Source organism: Seriola aureovittata, chromosome 16, assembly GCF_021018895.1.
Source record: "Seriola aureovittata isolate HTS-2021-v1 ecotype China chromosome 16, ASM2101889v1, whole genome shotgun sequence".
Taxonomy (NCBI): Eukaryota; Metazoa; Chordata; class Actinopteri; order Carangiformes; family Carangidae; genus Seriola; species Seriola aureovittata.
The window spans coordinates 22,013,175-22,030,239 of record NC_079379.1 but is presented as its reverse complement, the minus strand read 5'-3'; the positions used below and the strand labels follow the sequence as shown (position 1 = coordinate 22,030,239).

At 40.4% G+C, this 17,065-nt stretch overlaps 1 protein-coding gene across 2 annotated transcripts in view; it reads right to left on the bottom strand.

Moving 5' to 3' along the window:
- khdrbs3 (KH domain containing, RNA binding, signal transduction associated 3) overlaps positions 1 to 17,065 on the bottom strand; it is a 101,987-nt gene that overhangs the window by 43,783 nt on the left and 41,139 nt on the right. For both annotated transcript variants that reach the window (XR_008829921.1, XM_056399832.1), the window contains 2 exons: positions 10,937 to 11,055; positions 1,934 to 2,050 (listed from right to left, as the gene is read on the bottom strand). Coding sequence is in view for 1 of the 2 variants with exons in the window: in XM_056399832.1 (XP_056255807.1) it covers positions 1,934 to 2,050; positions 10,937 to 11,055 (236 nt within the window). In the remaining variant the exon portion in view is untranslated. The remainder of the gene's footprint in view (positions 1 to 1,933; positions 2,051 to 10,936; positions 11,056 to 17,065) is intronic.

The window sequence follows — 17,065 nt, the reverse complement described above, 5'->3', positions numbered from 1 at the left end:
AAAGAGGGAGTTCAAAGTCCCGTGGAGCAGAATGGATGAGTTAATCACGGCGCTAACGAGGAGGTGGCGCGGAGCACAGACGCCTTTACATCATCCTGCTCTGACAGCGGCAGGACAACCGAGGGTCTCTCTCTCTCTCTCACTCTCTCTCTCTCTCTCTCTCTCTCTCTCTGCACTCACATTCCTGTCAACACAAGATCAAGGTCCCGCAGCAGCAAATATTTGAGCAATTACCTCGGCTCTTTGCAGTGTCTCCACCATATGTAAGAGCTTAAAAAAGGGAACAGACTGAACGTTGTACAGTTTCATCCTCCGACGCGTCTGTTTCACTGTAACATCTGAGGAGCAAGACTGCAATTTAGATCTCCATCTAACGTCTTCAGCAGGATGAAACCTGTACATTACCTCCTTCGCAGTGTGTAACACAGCACAGTGTGTGCAGGTCTGTCTTCTGGCTCTGCAGCGGCCCGGCTGCCTGACCTACACCAGGGATTTTTTTTTTTTAAGTGCGACAATGACACATGCTGTGCAGCTGAAAACAGAAAGTCAGCATCAGCAGCTGAAGATGAAGAAGTAGTTTTGTAGTGAGGGTGTATTCCCCCCCCCCCCCAACACCCATCCCTCTCCCCACCTTTAAAAAAGAGGAAGCAGCGCTGCATGGAGAAAGCTGTCAGTCATAAATCCCGCAGCGGGTTTACGCAAGACAGGTAAGGGCTGTCGAGGTCAGCACATCTCTGTGACAGATCTTTTTTCTCTCGGTGCTCGAGAGAGGAGTCGACCATCAAAGACTATTGATCACGGTAATCAAAAAGAATGTGCTGTATGATGGGGAAAAATCATCGCCGCCGACAAATCACCCCTGACAAACAGAGAGAGAGAGAGAGAGAGAGAGAGAGAGAGAGAGAGAGAGAGAGAGAGAGAGAGAGAGAGAGAGAGAGAGACGAGCTAAGTGAAGTCGATTTATTCCCAGTTAACCAGTCCAGTCTGAAATCAATCCTGCTGCTAAAGGGCCGTTTATTTCCTCTCTTTATGTACCAACATGATCAGGGATGATAGAAGACTGGGTTGTGTTTAAAACTTCCACTCATAAAGCCTTTTCATTATGAGGTGTATTCTTCCCGCCTGTGTCAGAGTTCATATGAGAAATAAAACCACAAACCTAGACAGCGTTGTCTTGATCTGACTGCGTGTTTTTGTTTACTATGAGAGAAAACTGACTTTTGGAAGACGGCAGACATGTTTGGCAATCCTTTCACATTTCCATAAACTTTTGAAATCTGTTTTCAAGATTGAAGCTGTTTTTCAAAAAAAAAAAAGCTGTCAGTCAAATGCAGTTCCGGTTCCTGCGGGTGAATCTCTCACATCTGATTCAAGATGAGAGACAACTATCAAACAAATAAACATGTTTGCATATAAAGAAATAATAATAATTAAAAAAGGCAGTACAATGAGCAGTCCATATAATTTTATGCAAAAATAGCAAATATTTCTTCCTTTTATCTGATAGTAAACTGAATATTTTTGCATTTTCAAAAGTTGGTCCGACAAAACATGAGATTCACAGACATCACACTGAGTTATTAGTTACTTGGGGAAATATTTAGTAGATTAATTGAATAATTATAATAATAATAATAATAATAAGATGCAGGCCTAATTCACAGCTTCATGAACAGAGAGGCTCACGTTTAATGATTCTAACACTGATTAGAAACAGTTCAACAATTGAAGTTGGATTTTCATTGGACCTCTTACATTAAAATCTCTGTCTAAACTTTAAAAAGTTGGTCCCGCCCACTTTGACTTCACACCACGTGAAGGACCTGCTGCAGCAGACAGAGATAAAAACAATCAAAATGATGTGGAAGTAAAAGGAGTCAAAGGAGCCAGGAGAGCGGGAATAAAAATTGAAATAACAGGACTGGAGTGTTACCTTTTCTTTGTCTCTCATGGATCCTTTTCCGAGAATTGACATCTTTGTGAGAGTGTCCTCCTGTAGTCTCTTTAACGAGTTCCCGCGTGGCCCGAGGAGTTTGCCAACAAAGTTAAACTGCAACAGAGAGGGAGAGCGCGGATCAATCAGAATCTGTGTGTTTGAGATAAAGAGCAAAGACATTTCTCGTGTCAATCACACACACACACACACACAAGACTGGAGTGACTGAAGCCGATGGAAACTTATCAGCAGTTTTTCCCGTCCACTTCTTGAACTAGAATTTTCTGAGGGGTCTTCACCCAGGTTCACTGTGTCGCCTTTTCAGTTACTGTTATATTCACTTTGCATAAAGTTAGCATAAAGTTAGCATTAAATTCACAAGCATGGACAGTAACAAGGTCGGAGGTTTTCAGAGCTGCAGAGGAAACAATGAAGTCAGAGGTTTTTCAATCAGAGAAGGAAAAGCAGGAGAAATAAAAGTGAATCGTTTGTTACATTTAGTCTTGCAAATTATTATGAAATTTTCTTCTTATGCTTTTTATAGTTGTATGATAATTAAAAATGCGTTTATACTAATACATACTAATGCATATATTTAATATATTATATACTGCACTATCTTTTTTTTTTACCCTAATAACATGCAGGAGGAGGCGGCAGTACTTCTTATAGCCTGTGGTGGTGCCGACGGCCTTCATCTCAGGCTGCACCTACAACCTCCAGCACTGAGATATGGAAGCCTGGATGTTGCTGCCTGAGAGGCGTAAAACTGGGTCAAAAAAAAATGTCTGCAAAACGCAGCTTTGCTTTTTCCTGAAGCTTAATTGCTGAGCGCACACAGAAACAAGAACAAGGTGACTCCTGATGAATAGAGCAGAAGCTCTGAGGTTCATCTGGACGTTGGCAGCTGGACAGTGAGAAGACGCTGTTTAAAGAGATTTTAGACATTAAATCGAACTGAAACTGTGAAACTAAAAACAAAATTTGTTTAGTCTTTGATATCTAGAGCAGTTTAGGTCAAATCAACCGGAGCACTTTACTTCCTGGTATCTGTTCACAACATTTCACACATCTGTTGCAATATTTGCGCAGACATTATCAGTATTATCATGATGCTGTTTGTTTGTTTGAGCTAACATCGAACTCGACCACATCTGGCGCTCTGCTGTCCCCCGGCGCAAGACTGCCTCACAAGGTCACCGTTTTTTTGTTTTTCTTTTAGCTATAAAAACCCAAATGTTATGTATTCCTGTGTCGAGGCGTGTCGCGTGCAGACACACATCAAAGTCGTACAACCTTTAAGACGGGGCTCAACACAAGTCCACCGGCAGCTGGAGATGGTCAGAGAGACAAAAGGAGGCCGATACGTTTCTCCCCCCTCGCCATGTTTTCCTTTAACAGTGAGTAATACAGCTGTCTCCCTCAACTATCTAGGTCATCAATTAGCTAGCAGGAGGTAAGAAAACAGCCAGTTTTGTTCTACACACCTCTCCTATAGCTCTGCTGCCTTTTGTTCAGAAAGCGAGTGCTTATTAGGAGGCTCCTAACAATTCCTGGGTGAGGGATTTGAGAGGTGAGCTTCAGTGATTCGCTCTAATGCAGTAACTGACTGTCTTGGGGTTTTTTTTATATCCTGGCCATGCTGAACTCCAGCAGCTCTCTGCTACTGTATTTTCCTACAGCTTTTATAATTACACACGGCCCTGTGACTGCATGTGATCATGCAGGAACCTATTCAAGACCCACTGTGCTAATTCCAGCCCTGCACTTGCAAATGGGAGTGAGTGGCGCCCCGCAAAGTCCTGACCTTGGACTGATGAACATGTCAAACTAAAACTAGAGCATTTATGCTAACGTGTTTCCATTCAGTCCTTCAAAAGATTACAATCCCTCTACTGTAATCTATACCATAATTAACAAATATACTCAATAGGACATGAATGGTTGGGTCAGGGAGATTCAATTTAAAGTTATCTAAGCAAACAAAAATGTATCCTGCCTCTAATGTATTCAAGTTTACAAAAGGATCATCAAAGGAGACAACGCTGCCGGGGCGAACAGAGGGTGTCAGGAAATGTTTTAAATGTGCTGAGTTTAACCGATGTCCTGCGCATCCATCATTTCCACCTGGATAGAGCCTTGATCACTGAGCTGTGCCATCTCTTGAACAATGATTTGCAGAGCACAGATCACACAGCCGACATCTCTCCGTGTTACTACAGCTTCCGTGCACCCGTTCCCTCTGACAGGTTAAGTATCGGACATGGTGTCTGGGACGTTTGTGTGGATATCTCAGTCCTCCCCAGCGCCGGATGGATAGAATAAAAAAATGCTCAAACAAGGAGGAAAGCTTTGTTTTTGTTTTTTTTCCTGATCGAGAACAAAGTGCTACTGTGCAGCTTTCAATATTACAGTGTAGAAGCTACAGCAACTGTGCATCAGGGCATCACAACGGGGGGAAATTTACAGGAAATGTCAGACAGACTGTGGAACAGAACTTCATGCAGATAGAAATGTTCTGTTTGCAAACCGAGTTTCAGTGAAATCAGAGATGAAATTACAGTCTGGCTTATTAGTGAACTGTCGACAGAACAAATGCCCTTTTTAGCTGCGACTTTGTCTTCAGCAGACAGTTTACGATATAATAAAAAATGGAATTTGTTGAATGAGAAACGCGCTGTATCACCTGAAGTAACTAAATCTTTCTTAATTAAAGATTACTTTATCAATTTGAGAATTTAATTATGTCAGATTTTGTAAACAGTGCGAGCTAATCCAATTACTGACCTGTGGGCAAGTTTTTAATTAAATCATTCCGTCAGAAAAATACAGTAAATGAACACACAATGTAAAAATGTGCAATGTTGATTAGCAGAGTGTTTTTTCTACTGATTTATGTTCCTAAATTGTCTTAATTAATTTTAATTTGGAGTAACGTCCATTCTGTTTTAAACCTATAGTTTAGTAACACGTCTGTTTTCTCTTTTCTGATTTTATGCAAAATGATGAAAATGTTTTGCTGCACACACGGAGTTAATGAGTTAAAGTTTGAGGTGCCTCCGCAGCTTAAGGGTTAAGACTGTAACGTCTGCAGTTCAAATCTGGCCACATCTCTCTCTCTCTCTCTCTCTCTCTCTCATTTCCTGTTGTTTTTCTACAGCTGTCTGTAACCGTAACTAAAAACACTCCAAAAAATACTTGGGAGGGGGAGAAAAAAAAGAGGAGAAGATGTTTCATCTAGAAATATTAAATAAATGCTGCTAGAAACATGAAGGTCTTGGACTCCATACAAAGCAACAGGCAAATCCCCCGGGGCCTCACATCCCCACAGGGCCCCACACAAGCCATAGGTGGTTTGTGGTAATTTCATTAATTGTAATTTTATTTAAGAATATGGTAAAATTTTCCTCGAAAGCATCACAGCTCACATGATAAGGATCTTAATGTGGATGCTACTGCATCACCTGATCTTACGTTGCTGTCTCCTATAGCTTCCATTTACATATATCCAAACTAATTTGTTTTGTCAATTATGTTTTGATGAGAAAGGTAATTGCTGCCTGGATTATGTTGACTGGCAACATGTACAACATGTGTATAAAAATACTTTTCTGAGGGTTGTGGTTGTTGTGGAACACTTTGGAGTAAAGATTAGAAAAAGGTCGTGGTTCACGTCGTCTCTTGTGCTTCAAGTCAGTGTGAGCTACAGGTGGCCGAACTGGCCGGGAGGTCATGTGACAATGTTTTCTGGGTAGAATCACAATCTAAAATCTGAATCATAAATCTGCATCTTGTTTCTGCTCTGATTTTATTGTGAAAATCACGACTGGAAGTTGTGATTCGTATCTTTCCGACACTTCTTTTCCGATGTTTCCAGCTATTCTCTGCCCGCACTGCTGTCCTCTGTTTTATAAATTGTGTAACGACCAATCACACAGAGTGAAATGTCTGTGTAATTGTGGGAGTTTGGCACAAAATTGTAATAACTTGGTGATCACCTTAATTTCTATCTTGCACCATCATCAGATAAAAGGTTTAATTTGTCTAATGCTACAGGTTTAAGATCAAATACATGTAAAACTAATAACAACACTAGCAGCTTCAGCTTTACATGGTGTTTATGTTAATTAAAAAATGTTAGCATGCTAACACTCTAAAATAAGATGGTTAGCATGGTAAACATTCTGCCTGCTAAACCTCAGCATGGCATTGTAATTGTGAGGTGATATATGTAGGTATTTTAATTTGAAAGTTCAGTCGCTGCCCTGCTTCGTGTTTCCCTACCTGTGGGCAGATCTGTTGTCCCGCAGGTGGACTGTGGCTCTACCGGACTGCAGTCGGCGGGCTCGCTGTTTAACAGTTAGCAGTGACTGAAATTTAATTATCTAAATATCGCACCTTTTAATGATGTGATTTGTATGATGATCATGAAAGAAGATCATGTGCCAAAGTAAGATCGTCCATGATACAATATCGTAAGATCACCCACCCCTAATGTTTTTGGTGGTAAACCTAGTTCACCGTTTTTGCTGTGAGTGCCTAAAAGTGAGAAAAAGAAATAGGCAGATATTGTGTTGGGATATTGTACAGAAAACAAATGTATCCACATTTCGAGACTTTGCATTTGCAGTATGTTCTTTAAAAATGTCTCGTTATGATGTTATTAAAACATATTTCAGGCGCTATTATACTTCTCTCAAAATGAATTAACCGTATACATTTCTATAAACATCGTTTCCTGGAGACAGGGTTTGATCTTGAGGCCCTGGTCTAAGTCTTAACTCTCGGCTTGATGTTCATTATTGCAGCTGATTGTGTTTAAATGTTGTATATTCCTAAATTCATTTGTTTAATCAAATCACCACATAGCAAACCTGAGGACTTGTAATGTTTCGAAGTGGAGAAACAGATTGTTAACAGGGGTCCTGTGGCTCGTTTGAATTCCCAGGCTCTGTACAGTAGCTGCTTTATGTGGCCAAGTTTTTACAACTTGTTCTAATATGAGACATAGACTCTTCTGAGCCACTACAGACTCTATTATAGATAATATAGTGATATAGGTATTGGTTTAATGGCATTTGTTTGACACCATTTTAAGTTCTTGACTATTTAAAGAGAGATCATGGGGATCTGCTTTGTGTTTATTTGAATAATGCCAGTAAATGTCAGACAGAAGTCTTAATCTGGACATTTAAACACATCAGAGACCAGTCAATAGATTTGCAGAGGCACGCACACACACACACCTCCTCATATGGACAGTCCAAATATATGACTGATCACATAACTATAATCCCTGCTGTTTATCACATATCAAAATCCATCTGGCTCCCACTGTGATTGATGCTTTGGGGTTTTTGCTAATGCTTTACTTATCACGAGGGATTATGTGACTTACAAAAACCTGCCTGGGCTCCTGCACTGGTTCATGTCATTAGACTGTGTGAGAGGATTGTGATGGTGATGGTGCTGCTGCTGCTGCTGCTGCTGCTGCCTGTAATCACCAGAATAAAAGCTGATGTGTTTAATTACAGGTTGTTGCCTGCTGCGCTGCTGTGGTGTTAGTGGTGCAAAAAAAAAAAAAAAAAAGTGATACAAATAAAATATGAAAAAGAGGAAATGACATGAAATGATATAAAAACGGGGTTTAAAATGTTGCACCATATCCTGGTTGTCTGTTAAAAGAAAAGAAAAATGTCATGTGGATGATTACAGAGAAAGACAGCGGACAGAAGTAGAGAAAGAATGCATGATTAATCACACTTAACTTGAAGGGGGTGCGAGGGGGGGGGGGGGCACGTCTGAGATCTTTTTATCGTGTGCTGAATGTATTACTGCGAGTCTGGCAAAAGGTATGTGCTCACAGAGAGCCAGCGCGGTGATTGTGCTGAGGACAGCAGGACAGGAACCACAGCAGAAGGATAAATCACCGCTCCCAGCGCAGACAGAAAAAGCCACAGTCTGAACTGGAAATAAACCAGTGGGACTCCTTACGCCTCGCTAATGGCCCACAGTGCCTTCTGCCAAAAGATGCTTTTCTGAGACACCAGATCTAGCAATTGTACAGATGAGCACTGATAGCGCATCCTTGTTCAAAAGGTGGGATATTTTTAGTTGCCTGAGTAGGTGTGACGCTGTGTCATGTTGGTAAAATCATGTAAATCTCTCTCTATTTCTGTAGACGAGCTTTCAATTAAACCTTCCTCCAAGAGAGCTGTTGACTGAGTCTTTATGAGACATAAATGATAACAAAGGAAGTAGTATTGAAGTGTCCTTTTCACAACAGAACACTGTACTAACACTATAAAAATCATCACTCTTAGAAAGTCCAGGAATTCATCGGTGTTGGGTATTAAAAATCATCGCCGAGGAGCAGCTCTATTTTATCACTGAGGATCAGCAGCGCGGGACTTGCAGCGTCGCGTCCTCGCCCACTTCATTTTGATAAAAAGCTTTGTTTGCAGAGGATGGATTTAACCTCTCTGCATGTGCTCCTAAATGGCTATTTGGAAAATGGTCGTGCCATTTCAATGCCAGAAGCCAAAAGGTGATGCTCGCGGCTCAGAAGAAAACCCATTCAAGTCAAACCAATCACTCTTGCCATTGCTACCTGTCAGACAGAACAAATTGAATTTGTCTTCCTTCGGTGGCTTGTTGGAGCTCTAAACAGCGTATTAGTGGCTCTACTTATCAAAGCTGTCAGAGCAAATCTGTTTAGCTGTGAACCTGGGAGACTCAGATCAGCCTCCAGATGACACCGCATACATAGGCAGTACACACTCAGCGTTCGCCCATATTATTTTGTAGAAGAGATTTCAGCTCAGTCAGTGGAGTGCATGTCATCACATGGTGATTAATGAGTCTGCTCAAAATTCACACAAAAAGGTCGTCAAGGTCGTAACTACACACTGAAATACAGACACTGAAATCAAGTTTGAACAATGGAGACAGAAACTAGCGACTAAAAATCTTTAGCTAGTAAGATGCTAGCACATTGACTGCTAGCAGAAATTTACATGAATGTCAACATGTAATATACAGTATGTATTGATAGATTTGACTGTTTTTTGTTTGTCAATTTGGTCATTTTCAAAAAACGACACTTGTAGAAAACACACAGTAAAGAATACAAATGAAATCTGAAAGTTACGGTGTCTGGCAGTCCAACAGTTTAGTTATATATAGCTGGAACATTCACAAAGTGGTTTACATGTATGTTTAGACACTTTTAGCTAGCAGCGTGAATCTGTGGGTGCTCCAGACTGAAGTGTCTCAACAACTATAAAGTGCTGCAGCGTTGATGTATTTTTGTAGGCCAAGCCGGAAGTTAGCATCACCCTGGTTCCCCTTGACAAAAAAACCAGTGGGATTTTTACACTGGCTTTTGGATTGTTGTAGAAAATAAATTTTTTTATTTTTTTAAAAAACTGATCAGAAAAATGATCCAAAAAAACCCCAGAGACTCAGGAAAGAAGGAACCACAAGTGCTAAAATGCTAACTAATCTACAGGTTTCGGGACTCACTCCAAGCATTAACGGTCCCCTCGGGATAACTTGGAATAACTTTGACAACCTCCTGACTTTTTTATCAAAATTTAAATTTTATCATTACTTTGGGTTATGACCAACAAAAAAAACTAAATTACATCCCCATCAGCTTTAGCTGTGCATTGCCTTTAGTGCTTATTAGCAAATCTTAGCGAGCTAACGCACTACATGAAGAAGGAGAACGTTGTACGCGCTGCGAATGTTGCATGCTGATGTTAGAGGTGTGCAGTTTGTGCAGCTTCAAAAAGCCACTGAGGTGACTGCAGAGTCAGTCACCAAATAAATGCTCATGGGCATAAGGCAGGGATGCAGGGAACATGAAACAAAGTAAAATTCAAAATTAGTTTTCTTTCTTATGTATTTGACATCAAAGAGTCCTGACTGAGGATGCGTTTGTCACAGAGCTGATACGACTCTACGGTGGGTCACGCTGAGTGTGGACTAATATAAAACCTGGTACATTGCTGATTTTTACACCCAGGAAATTGACTTTGGTATTATTTTACTGTGCATGTCATTAACTGATCAGAGAAGTATAGAGAAACTAAACCTCAGTATAACCTTTGGAGTGTAATTGGTTCAGTATTTGACTCCTGTGCTGTGTTTCCTCCCTGCTGTCCTCTCCATCCACTCACTCCAGGTTACCGCTGTCCTTCCCCCTGGAGGGCTGAGGTGAAAACTTGAGTGATGGTGTAAGAGCAGCCCTCTCACTTTTACATCAGCCTCCCCGTCGCGCTCCCAGCGGGAAATCCCTGTCATGCACCGAGCGCGTGGCGCCAATAAAACCGCTGCTGCCGGTGAAGGCTCCTTGTGGCGGCGGGCGAGGCTGAAGTGCTCTCCGATGTGGCAACTGCATTATCGCTCAGAGCGGCTTCACATGGAGGTCACTGTGGAGCTGGCCGTCTATGACTCCATTGCAAACACTGTCACCTTACAAGCTATTAATTCTTTTGAGAAACAGACCTACAAGTACATGTATCTAGCGTGTATGAAATGAAATCCACTGTGACAAAAATTCCTTTTGAATCTTCTATTCATAAATATTCATTGACAAATTAATATACCGAGACATCAGAGCGTCATTGACCAAGGTCAGGGTAATGGAGAGGTGTGTATATGAGGGCGGAGGAGTGAGAATTACAGCTGTAACATCTCAGAAGCTTACACAACTCTTCAGACAGGAAGTAACATCCCTAATATAGTCCTACCCCAGTTCTGTCAGCCAACACTCCGCCTGTATGCCGCCTTCCAGATACGCTACATCTAATAACATAAAGCATCAACAAAAAGTGTCAAGTGGCTGTTGTAAGGAATTTAAATCAAAACCAGAGCAACTGTAGTTGGTTTCATTATCTATAAATAACACGATCTAAAATTCTCTATCGGCGCAGATCACATTCTTGGAGAAGTCTCTGGTGGTGGTTGGTTGGTTGGTGATACTATAGCACTTACTTTAGGAAACTGCTTGACTGGTATTAAAACTTTCTGGCCCAGTTTCATGTTCTTGTTGATGACGACGTCGATGAACTTCTCCTCCTCCTTCCCCTCATCTTTCTGGATTTTTTCGATCTCTACAAGAAGAAGAAAAGTAATGAGTCAGGGGATGACAGGCAGCAGATATGCAGGGCTGTAGCGCAGGTGCTAAATTAACTGTTATCTCCGTTATCAGAGAAAGGAATACTTCAGCGTCTCAGCCGAGGTTTTCCTCAGACCTCAAATACAGTTACACACTGAAACTGTTTCTGTCCACCAGCTTCTGTAGAGCGGCTCCGGCTCTAACTCCGGTTACCGGGTCAGTGAGCACAGGTTTCAGTTTTGGCTCTGGACAACCACAGTGATATCCAAGAACCAGCTTTGGTAGGTGTAGTTTTGAAATCTGGACAGAGGCTAGGCACCTGCCATCTCTACCTTCCTACTTAAACATACATAAACACAATTTTAATAACAACTAATCATTAAAGCCACATTTAAAAGCCAAACATTCACACATTTCAGCTTCTTGAATATTTCCTGGGTTTCTTAGTGCTCTGTGATATTAAACCACATATCTTTGAGCTCTGCATGCATGGTCTTATTTAAAACAAGACGTCTGAATATGTCAGCTCCGGCTTTGACACTTTATGGACAAACAAGTAATAGATTTACCAAGAAAGTAATCGACTGATCAGTTGATTGTGGAAATAATCATTAGTTCCAGAACAATTTATGAGATTGTTTCAATCTTCTCATCTCACTTCTGGAAAATATGCAAATTGGTTTATTTTCCATAAAAATGTTGAACTTTTCCTTTAATGTTGTGATTTCCTTTTTTATTCAAAAATTCAACAAAATAAAATCCAGGTAACCAGCGTTTTTATTTTCTTGATAGATAACGTAAAGAGAAACTTCACCACTTTTTCATATAAAGGTCAGTATCTTGCAGCCTGTGATAACAGCTGTAAAATGACCTCTTGCTGATGTCACGGGGTTATCACTGTTTGAGCTCAGAGATGAATTCATAACAGAAAGGCAGCTGATCATTTCAGCTTGCAGGTCTAGTAAACAAACCTTTTGAATTGTGCTTTTTTTTGTATAAAAATTGGTATGTTCCTTCAGTTTCATTCATGTCACCTAGTGGCTGCGGCTCAGTCATCATGATACTTTAAGCAGAGATACCAATTTACCTGTACAGGCATGACATGTGCTGGAGTCTCTTTCATGTGCCTATAAAAAAATAAAAAAAGGGAGGACACTGGAGCTTGCGCCTCCAGGCTACCAAAAATATTGGCTGTCACGCTTCTTCTTTTGGGAGAGGTAGACTTTGATGTATTTGGAGATGTAACCTTGAACGTTTAATCAGATGGATAACATCTGTGTTTCAGTGCCAGGAAAATGGTTTTGCAGAGAGGGCAGCGGAGAGGTGCGGCGGAGGCTACGACAAAGACTCAGGGCTAAAGGCCCAGCGGGGGAAAGGGTGAGGCAGGGAGTGAACTCCATCATAGATTTATTTCTCCTGTGCGAAACGTTTTGAAATGGAAAAGCAAATACGATTAAAAACAGAGGAAATCATGCTGCTTTAGCTTTTTTAGTTTATGTTTTTCATATTTGATTTTTGGAGCCCGGTTCAGAGTCAGATGTGAAGATTAGATTCGGGTAAAAATAAGCATGTTTACATGTTCAAACGCCACATAAACCAGATACACCACGTCATCCCCGTTTTTTCAATTACTATAGGTCAGAAATGAGCCGAGCATATCAGCAGTGCAAACTAGAAAAACTGAAAAGGCAATTGTGATTTTTTCCACAAAGCTCTGCAGCATTACATTTGCAGAATGTAATTAAAACCTTTGATATGAGTTTTAACGAGGATAAAAAGAAGTATCAGTGAGATGGAGATATCTTTAAGCTTCAGTTTATCCCGAGGGGGGAAGAGAGCGCACACATTCTCAGAAAAGACAACATTAATATTAATGCATCGCCTAGCAACATGCCAAGACAGAGTTTCCTCCTGCAACCAGGCGTTGTCCTCAAAACATTCAGGCTCTGATATGTTGGGAGATTGTGACTGAGACTGTGTTTCAACTACAAACAGTTGAATTTTTTTTAATTTCTTTTTCTTTTTCAAGCTTACAGCACAATTTTTCCAACAAGCCTGGAAAAGAAACATTTTTGCATTTGAAGACCAAATAAAAAAACCCTGACAGGGCTCTGCAATCAATCAGCAGGTGTAATAAGCGGCCAAAGAGAAGCTTCAAATGAGCTCCCTCTCTGAACGCTGGCGAGACGGAACCAGCGAGTGCGAATTAACTAACCACAGCTCTTCTCAAAAGATCTTGTTTGTGCGGCGGGTTTATGAGGGAGGAAAGAAAATGCAGCCACGTGAACCGAGAGCTGCCCTCAACCTCCGAGTCATTAACGAGTTTTCAAAAGAAAGACATGTAAGCGTGCACCACTGAAACAAGCACAGTGTGCATGCTGTTTTTCTTTTCTTGTGTTTTGTTTCCCACTTCCAGCTCTGTGACGGTCCTCTCTTCTGGCTGCAGACGGATGGCGAACACCGTGACATTCCGGTTTGAGCTGTTTGAGAGCCACGACACATGACAACATCTCCAGAGAATCAGCACCTGAGAACTCATTGATAAATATCACTCGCAGTCTCTTCCTCTGTTGTTATGATTGGCGTTCTTTGTGTGAATACCTGAGTGAAGTTATGTGAGGGATGAAATGAATTCAGCGGGGTTGATAAAGATTTCATAGCCGACGTGTCTCAGCTGCTCGGAGACCGTAACGGAATGAGTGAACGAAATATTGAATTTTGAAGATTTCCTTATGATACGTTATGCTTGACTCTGCGGGCTCTGGAGGAACCACTTGGCCTATATTTAGTTGAATATGTATGTACATCCCGTTCCCCTGATGAGGGCTGTTGCTGCTCAAATACGATTTTCTAACTCCTGAAGAGCAGCTGAATTCTTCTCACTGCCTCACTTCTGTTTGAGGATGAAAGGAAGAGGAGGAGGAGGAGGAGCATTTTTGCAACTTAATCCTGTATATATATATATATATATATTTTTTTTTTTTTTTTTTTTTGCATTTTTTTTTATTTAATTTTTGAAGCTCAAAAATGGATTAACATAATAACTAAGATTCATGGATAATTCTGAGGTATTACAACAAGGGATTGTTTTCTTAGTTCTGGCCATCACCAACACCTTTAAAGTAAATCACCTAATCAACTTAATTTGGAGCAGAAACTGAAATGTCAATAATAAACCCTGATCGCAAAGAAAAACTGCACAAAAACCATGAATGTATTATTAAAACTCAACGATGGCGGAATAATTTAAAATTTTTTTGTAGTTCAAGATGTTGAGTTTTATAAGGCTAGGCTTTTTTTTTTTTCTTTTTAACTTTTCAAAATTGACACTTACAATCTTCCATAGAAACTACACAACCAGCTTTAATGACAAGGATTGAGAAATTAAAACCCAATAGCAGCGGAAAGATACGGTCAGGACTTTCAGAATAAAATCAGGATGGAAACAGGGCACAGAGATTTGTAAATTGGGCCTTTTGAAGTTGGAGGGACAGGCTTTGTGTCCAGGCAACCACAAGTTCAACTAAATCTGCGAGGATACTCGTGATTCTACATAAAAAGATTCTCGTATATACATCAATATTTTCATCTGCTCTTCAACAATAACAAAAACCATGTTCCAGCAGCAACAGCCCTCATCAGGGGGACAGCATATACATACATATTTAACAATATACTTTATGGGCCAAGACCCTCCTCCACAGGGTCAAAGTTCAATGTTTTATTCATTGCGTTTAAGATCTCTGAGCAGCTGGTACATATTGGTTGATAAAAACCAAAGTTATTATTATTCTTTTGAGAATCTGCTTCTGAGTTCTTCATGTTTGAGATTTTTCAGAAAGTTTCTGCTGCATGAAACGCCTCCACTTTACAACCTTTGCACACATTAAAAAAATATTTACAGTCTATAAAACGCATCTGGCTGGATGATGACACCCCACAATGGGACACCATCCCAGCTGTCTGCTTTTCTATTAGAAATGCATTCACTTAAAAGCAGCTCTGTGATTTAGGCCTTCCCATTTAAAATGCATAAGCTGGGTAGATTTTGTGGGATTATGCATGACTGCGCGCCGGAAAGTCGAACTGGGCACGGAGGCAGTTGGGTCATTAAGTCTACCAATTTCATGTTGAGGGGTGAGATCATAAAAAAAAAAAAAAAAAGTGTCTGCACGCCAGGTGTACCTACGTGTTACTCGACAAGGTGGAAGGGAGATTCATAACCAATAAGATCATGTGTCGCTTTGTAGTGAATCTGTTGCACCTCATTCTGGTCTGAAATGCAAACAGAATAAATGAATAAATTATTTATAACTGTAGCTGCAGCTTTAAAATTCTGACTTCCATCACATTAAAGGAAACTGGTTTAGTGAGAAAAAAAGTTCTTTAAATTCTCATTGAGCCTCTTTAACGGGTACAAACCATTTATGAAACACGATGTAACTTTAATTGCATTGTATTAAATAAGAAAACTATGGCAACTCACTTGACCATAAATTAGACAAACAACTCATTTCTGTGTCTCGAGTGAGTCACTTGCTCGAGCTAGTTAACCTTGCTAGTGGGGACACCAGTACCACAGCATAACAGCAATACCGTGGTCATGTGACGCCTATCGTGGGGTTGAGCTTTTTTACGGGAGTGCATGTGGTGTGTGTGATATGAAATATAAACACGATGATCATTGTTTAGTCATCATCATTGACTGTCTATTAGACCAAATCGGGCTATAGCCCAATCATTATTATAGGTGTAATTTTCCATCCATCCATTTACCACATCTCTTATCCAATGATGGTCATGGGGATAAAAACAACGAACAGATACGTTGCCACAGATTAAATCACTGTATATTATTTATTCAACCTGTACAACAGTTTGCTAACTGTATGGGATGGTGTGGTATTGATCCAGTCATTCTTCCCTGAACTATCCCTTTAATGTCAACGAACTAGATCCAGGAAGATAGACGCACATGTTCTGTCATGTAAGTTGATGCTGGAGGAAAATTTTAAAAAATGCACATGGTTTGTGCAGAAAAGTATTTATTAACAGAAAACTCTATTGTAATTGCTTTACATTGCAACATAAAGGAATGTTTACTTTGTACTTTTTGAATTATCCTAGTTTCATTTCCCATAACTGATTAGCATTAATATCAAAGCGGTAAGAGCCCAGTGTTCCTTTAATTTAAATGTGAGAAATAGCACTGGGTCAGCAGTTCTCTAATAAGGCAGCCTGGATGCCCTTAGTGGTGGCACTTTGGTAAACAATATGTGTGAGGCAAAAGTTCACAGCTAACAAATATAATGAGAACTACATTCTCCCTGGTGTATGCGCTGATTCTAACACTAATTATCCGAGAGCTCACTGTTGCTTTGGATGTTCAAGGGTAGTCTGACACCGGTTTGTGTCTCCAACTTTGAATGGACTCAACACAGACTTTGAATCTTTGCGACGCCTTTTAATGGTGTGAGCTAAAGCTGTGGAGTCCAAGGTAGCGTCGGAAAATCAACAACAACCCAACCGGTGTTTTTCTTTTCACGGAGTGGAATACGGTAGCGCCCCCACATCTTGGTTCAATTAAGCAGAACTGACTGGTGCTTCAGAATTTATTGTACATAAAAGGTGTTTCATTTGTGTTGGTGGTTAAACCTACAGGTATGTTGTAAAGACAGACTGTCAGGAGCTACATCTGCCTTTATGTGCCATTAATAGACACTTACATTGTCTAAAATAACAGAAGAACCACTTGACATTTTCATCTTTTATTGTCCTTGATGTAAAATGGTTTGTGTTGAGTTGCACTTGTTATCTTTTGGCGATGCTGCTCGCATTCCTAATCATGAAACCCCAAGCAAAAGTGACAATTTTTTCTGTATTCATTTGTATTTTATGAAGGTTATATTGTTTCTGCTGCTCTTCATTTCACCACATCACAGACAGGATGCACCTGCATGAAAAGAACTTAGCTCTCAGTGTATTTCATTGCGTAAATAATTGAA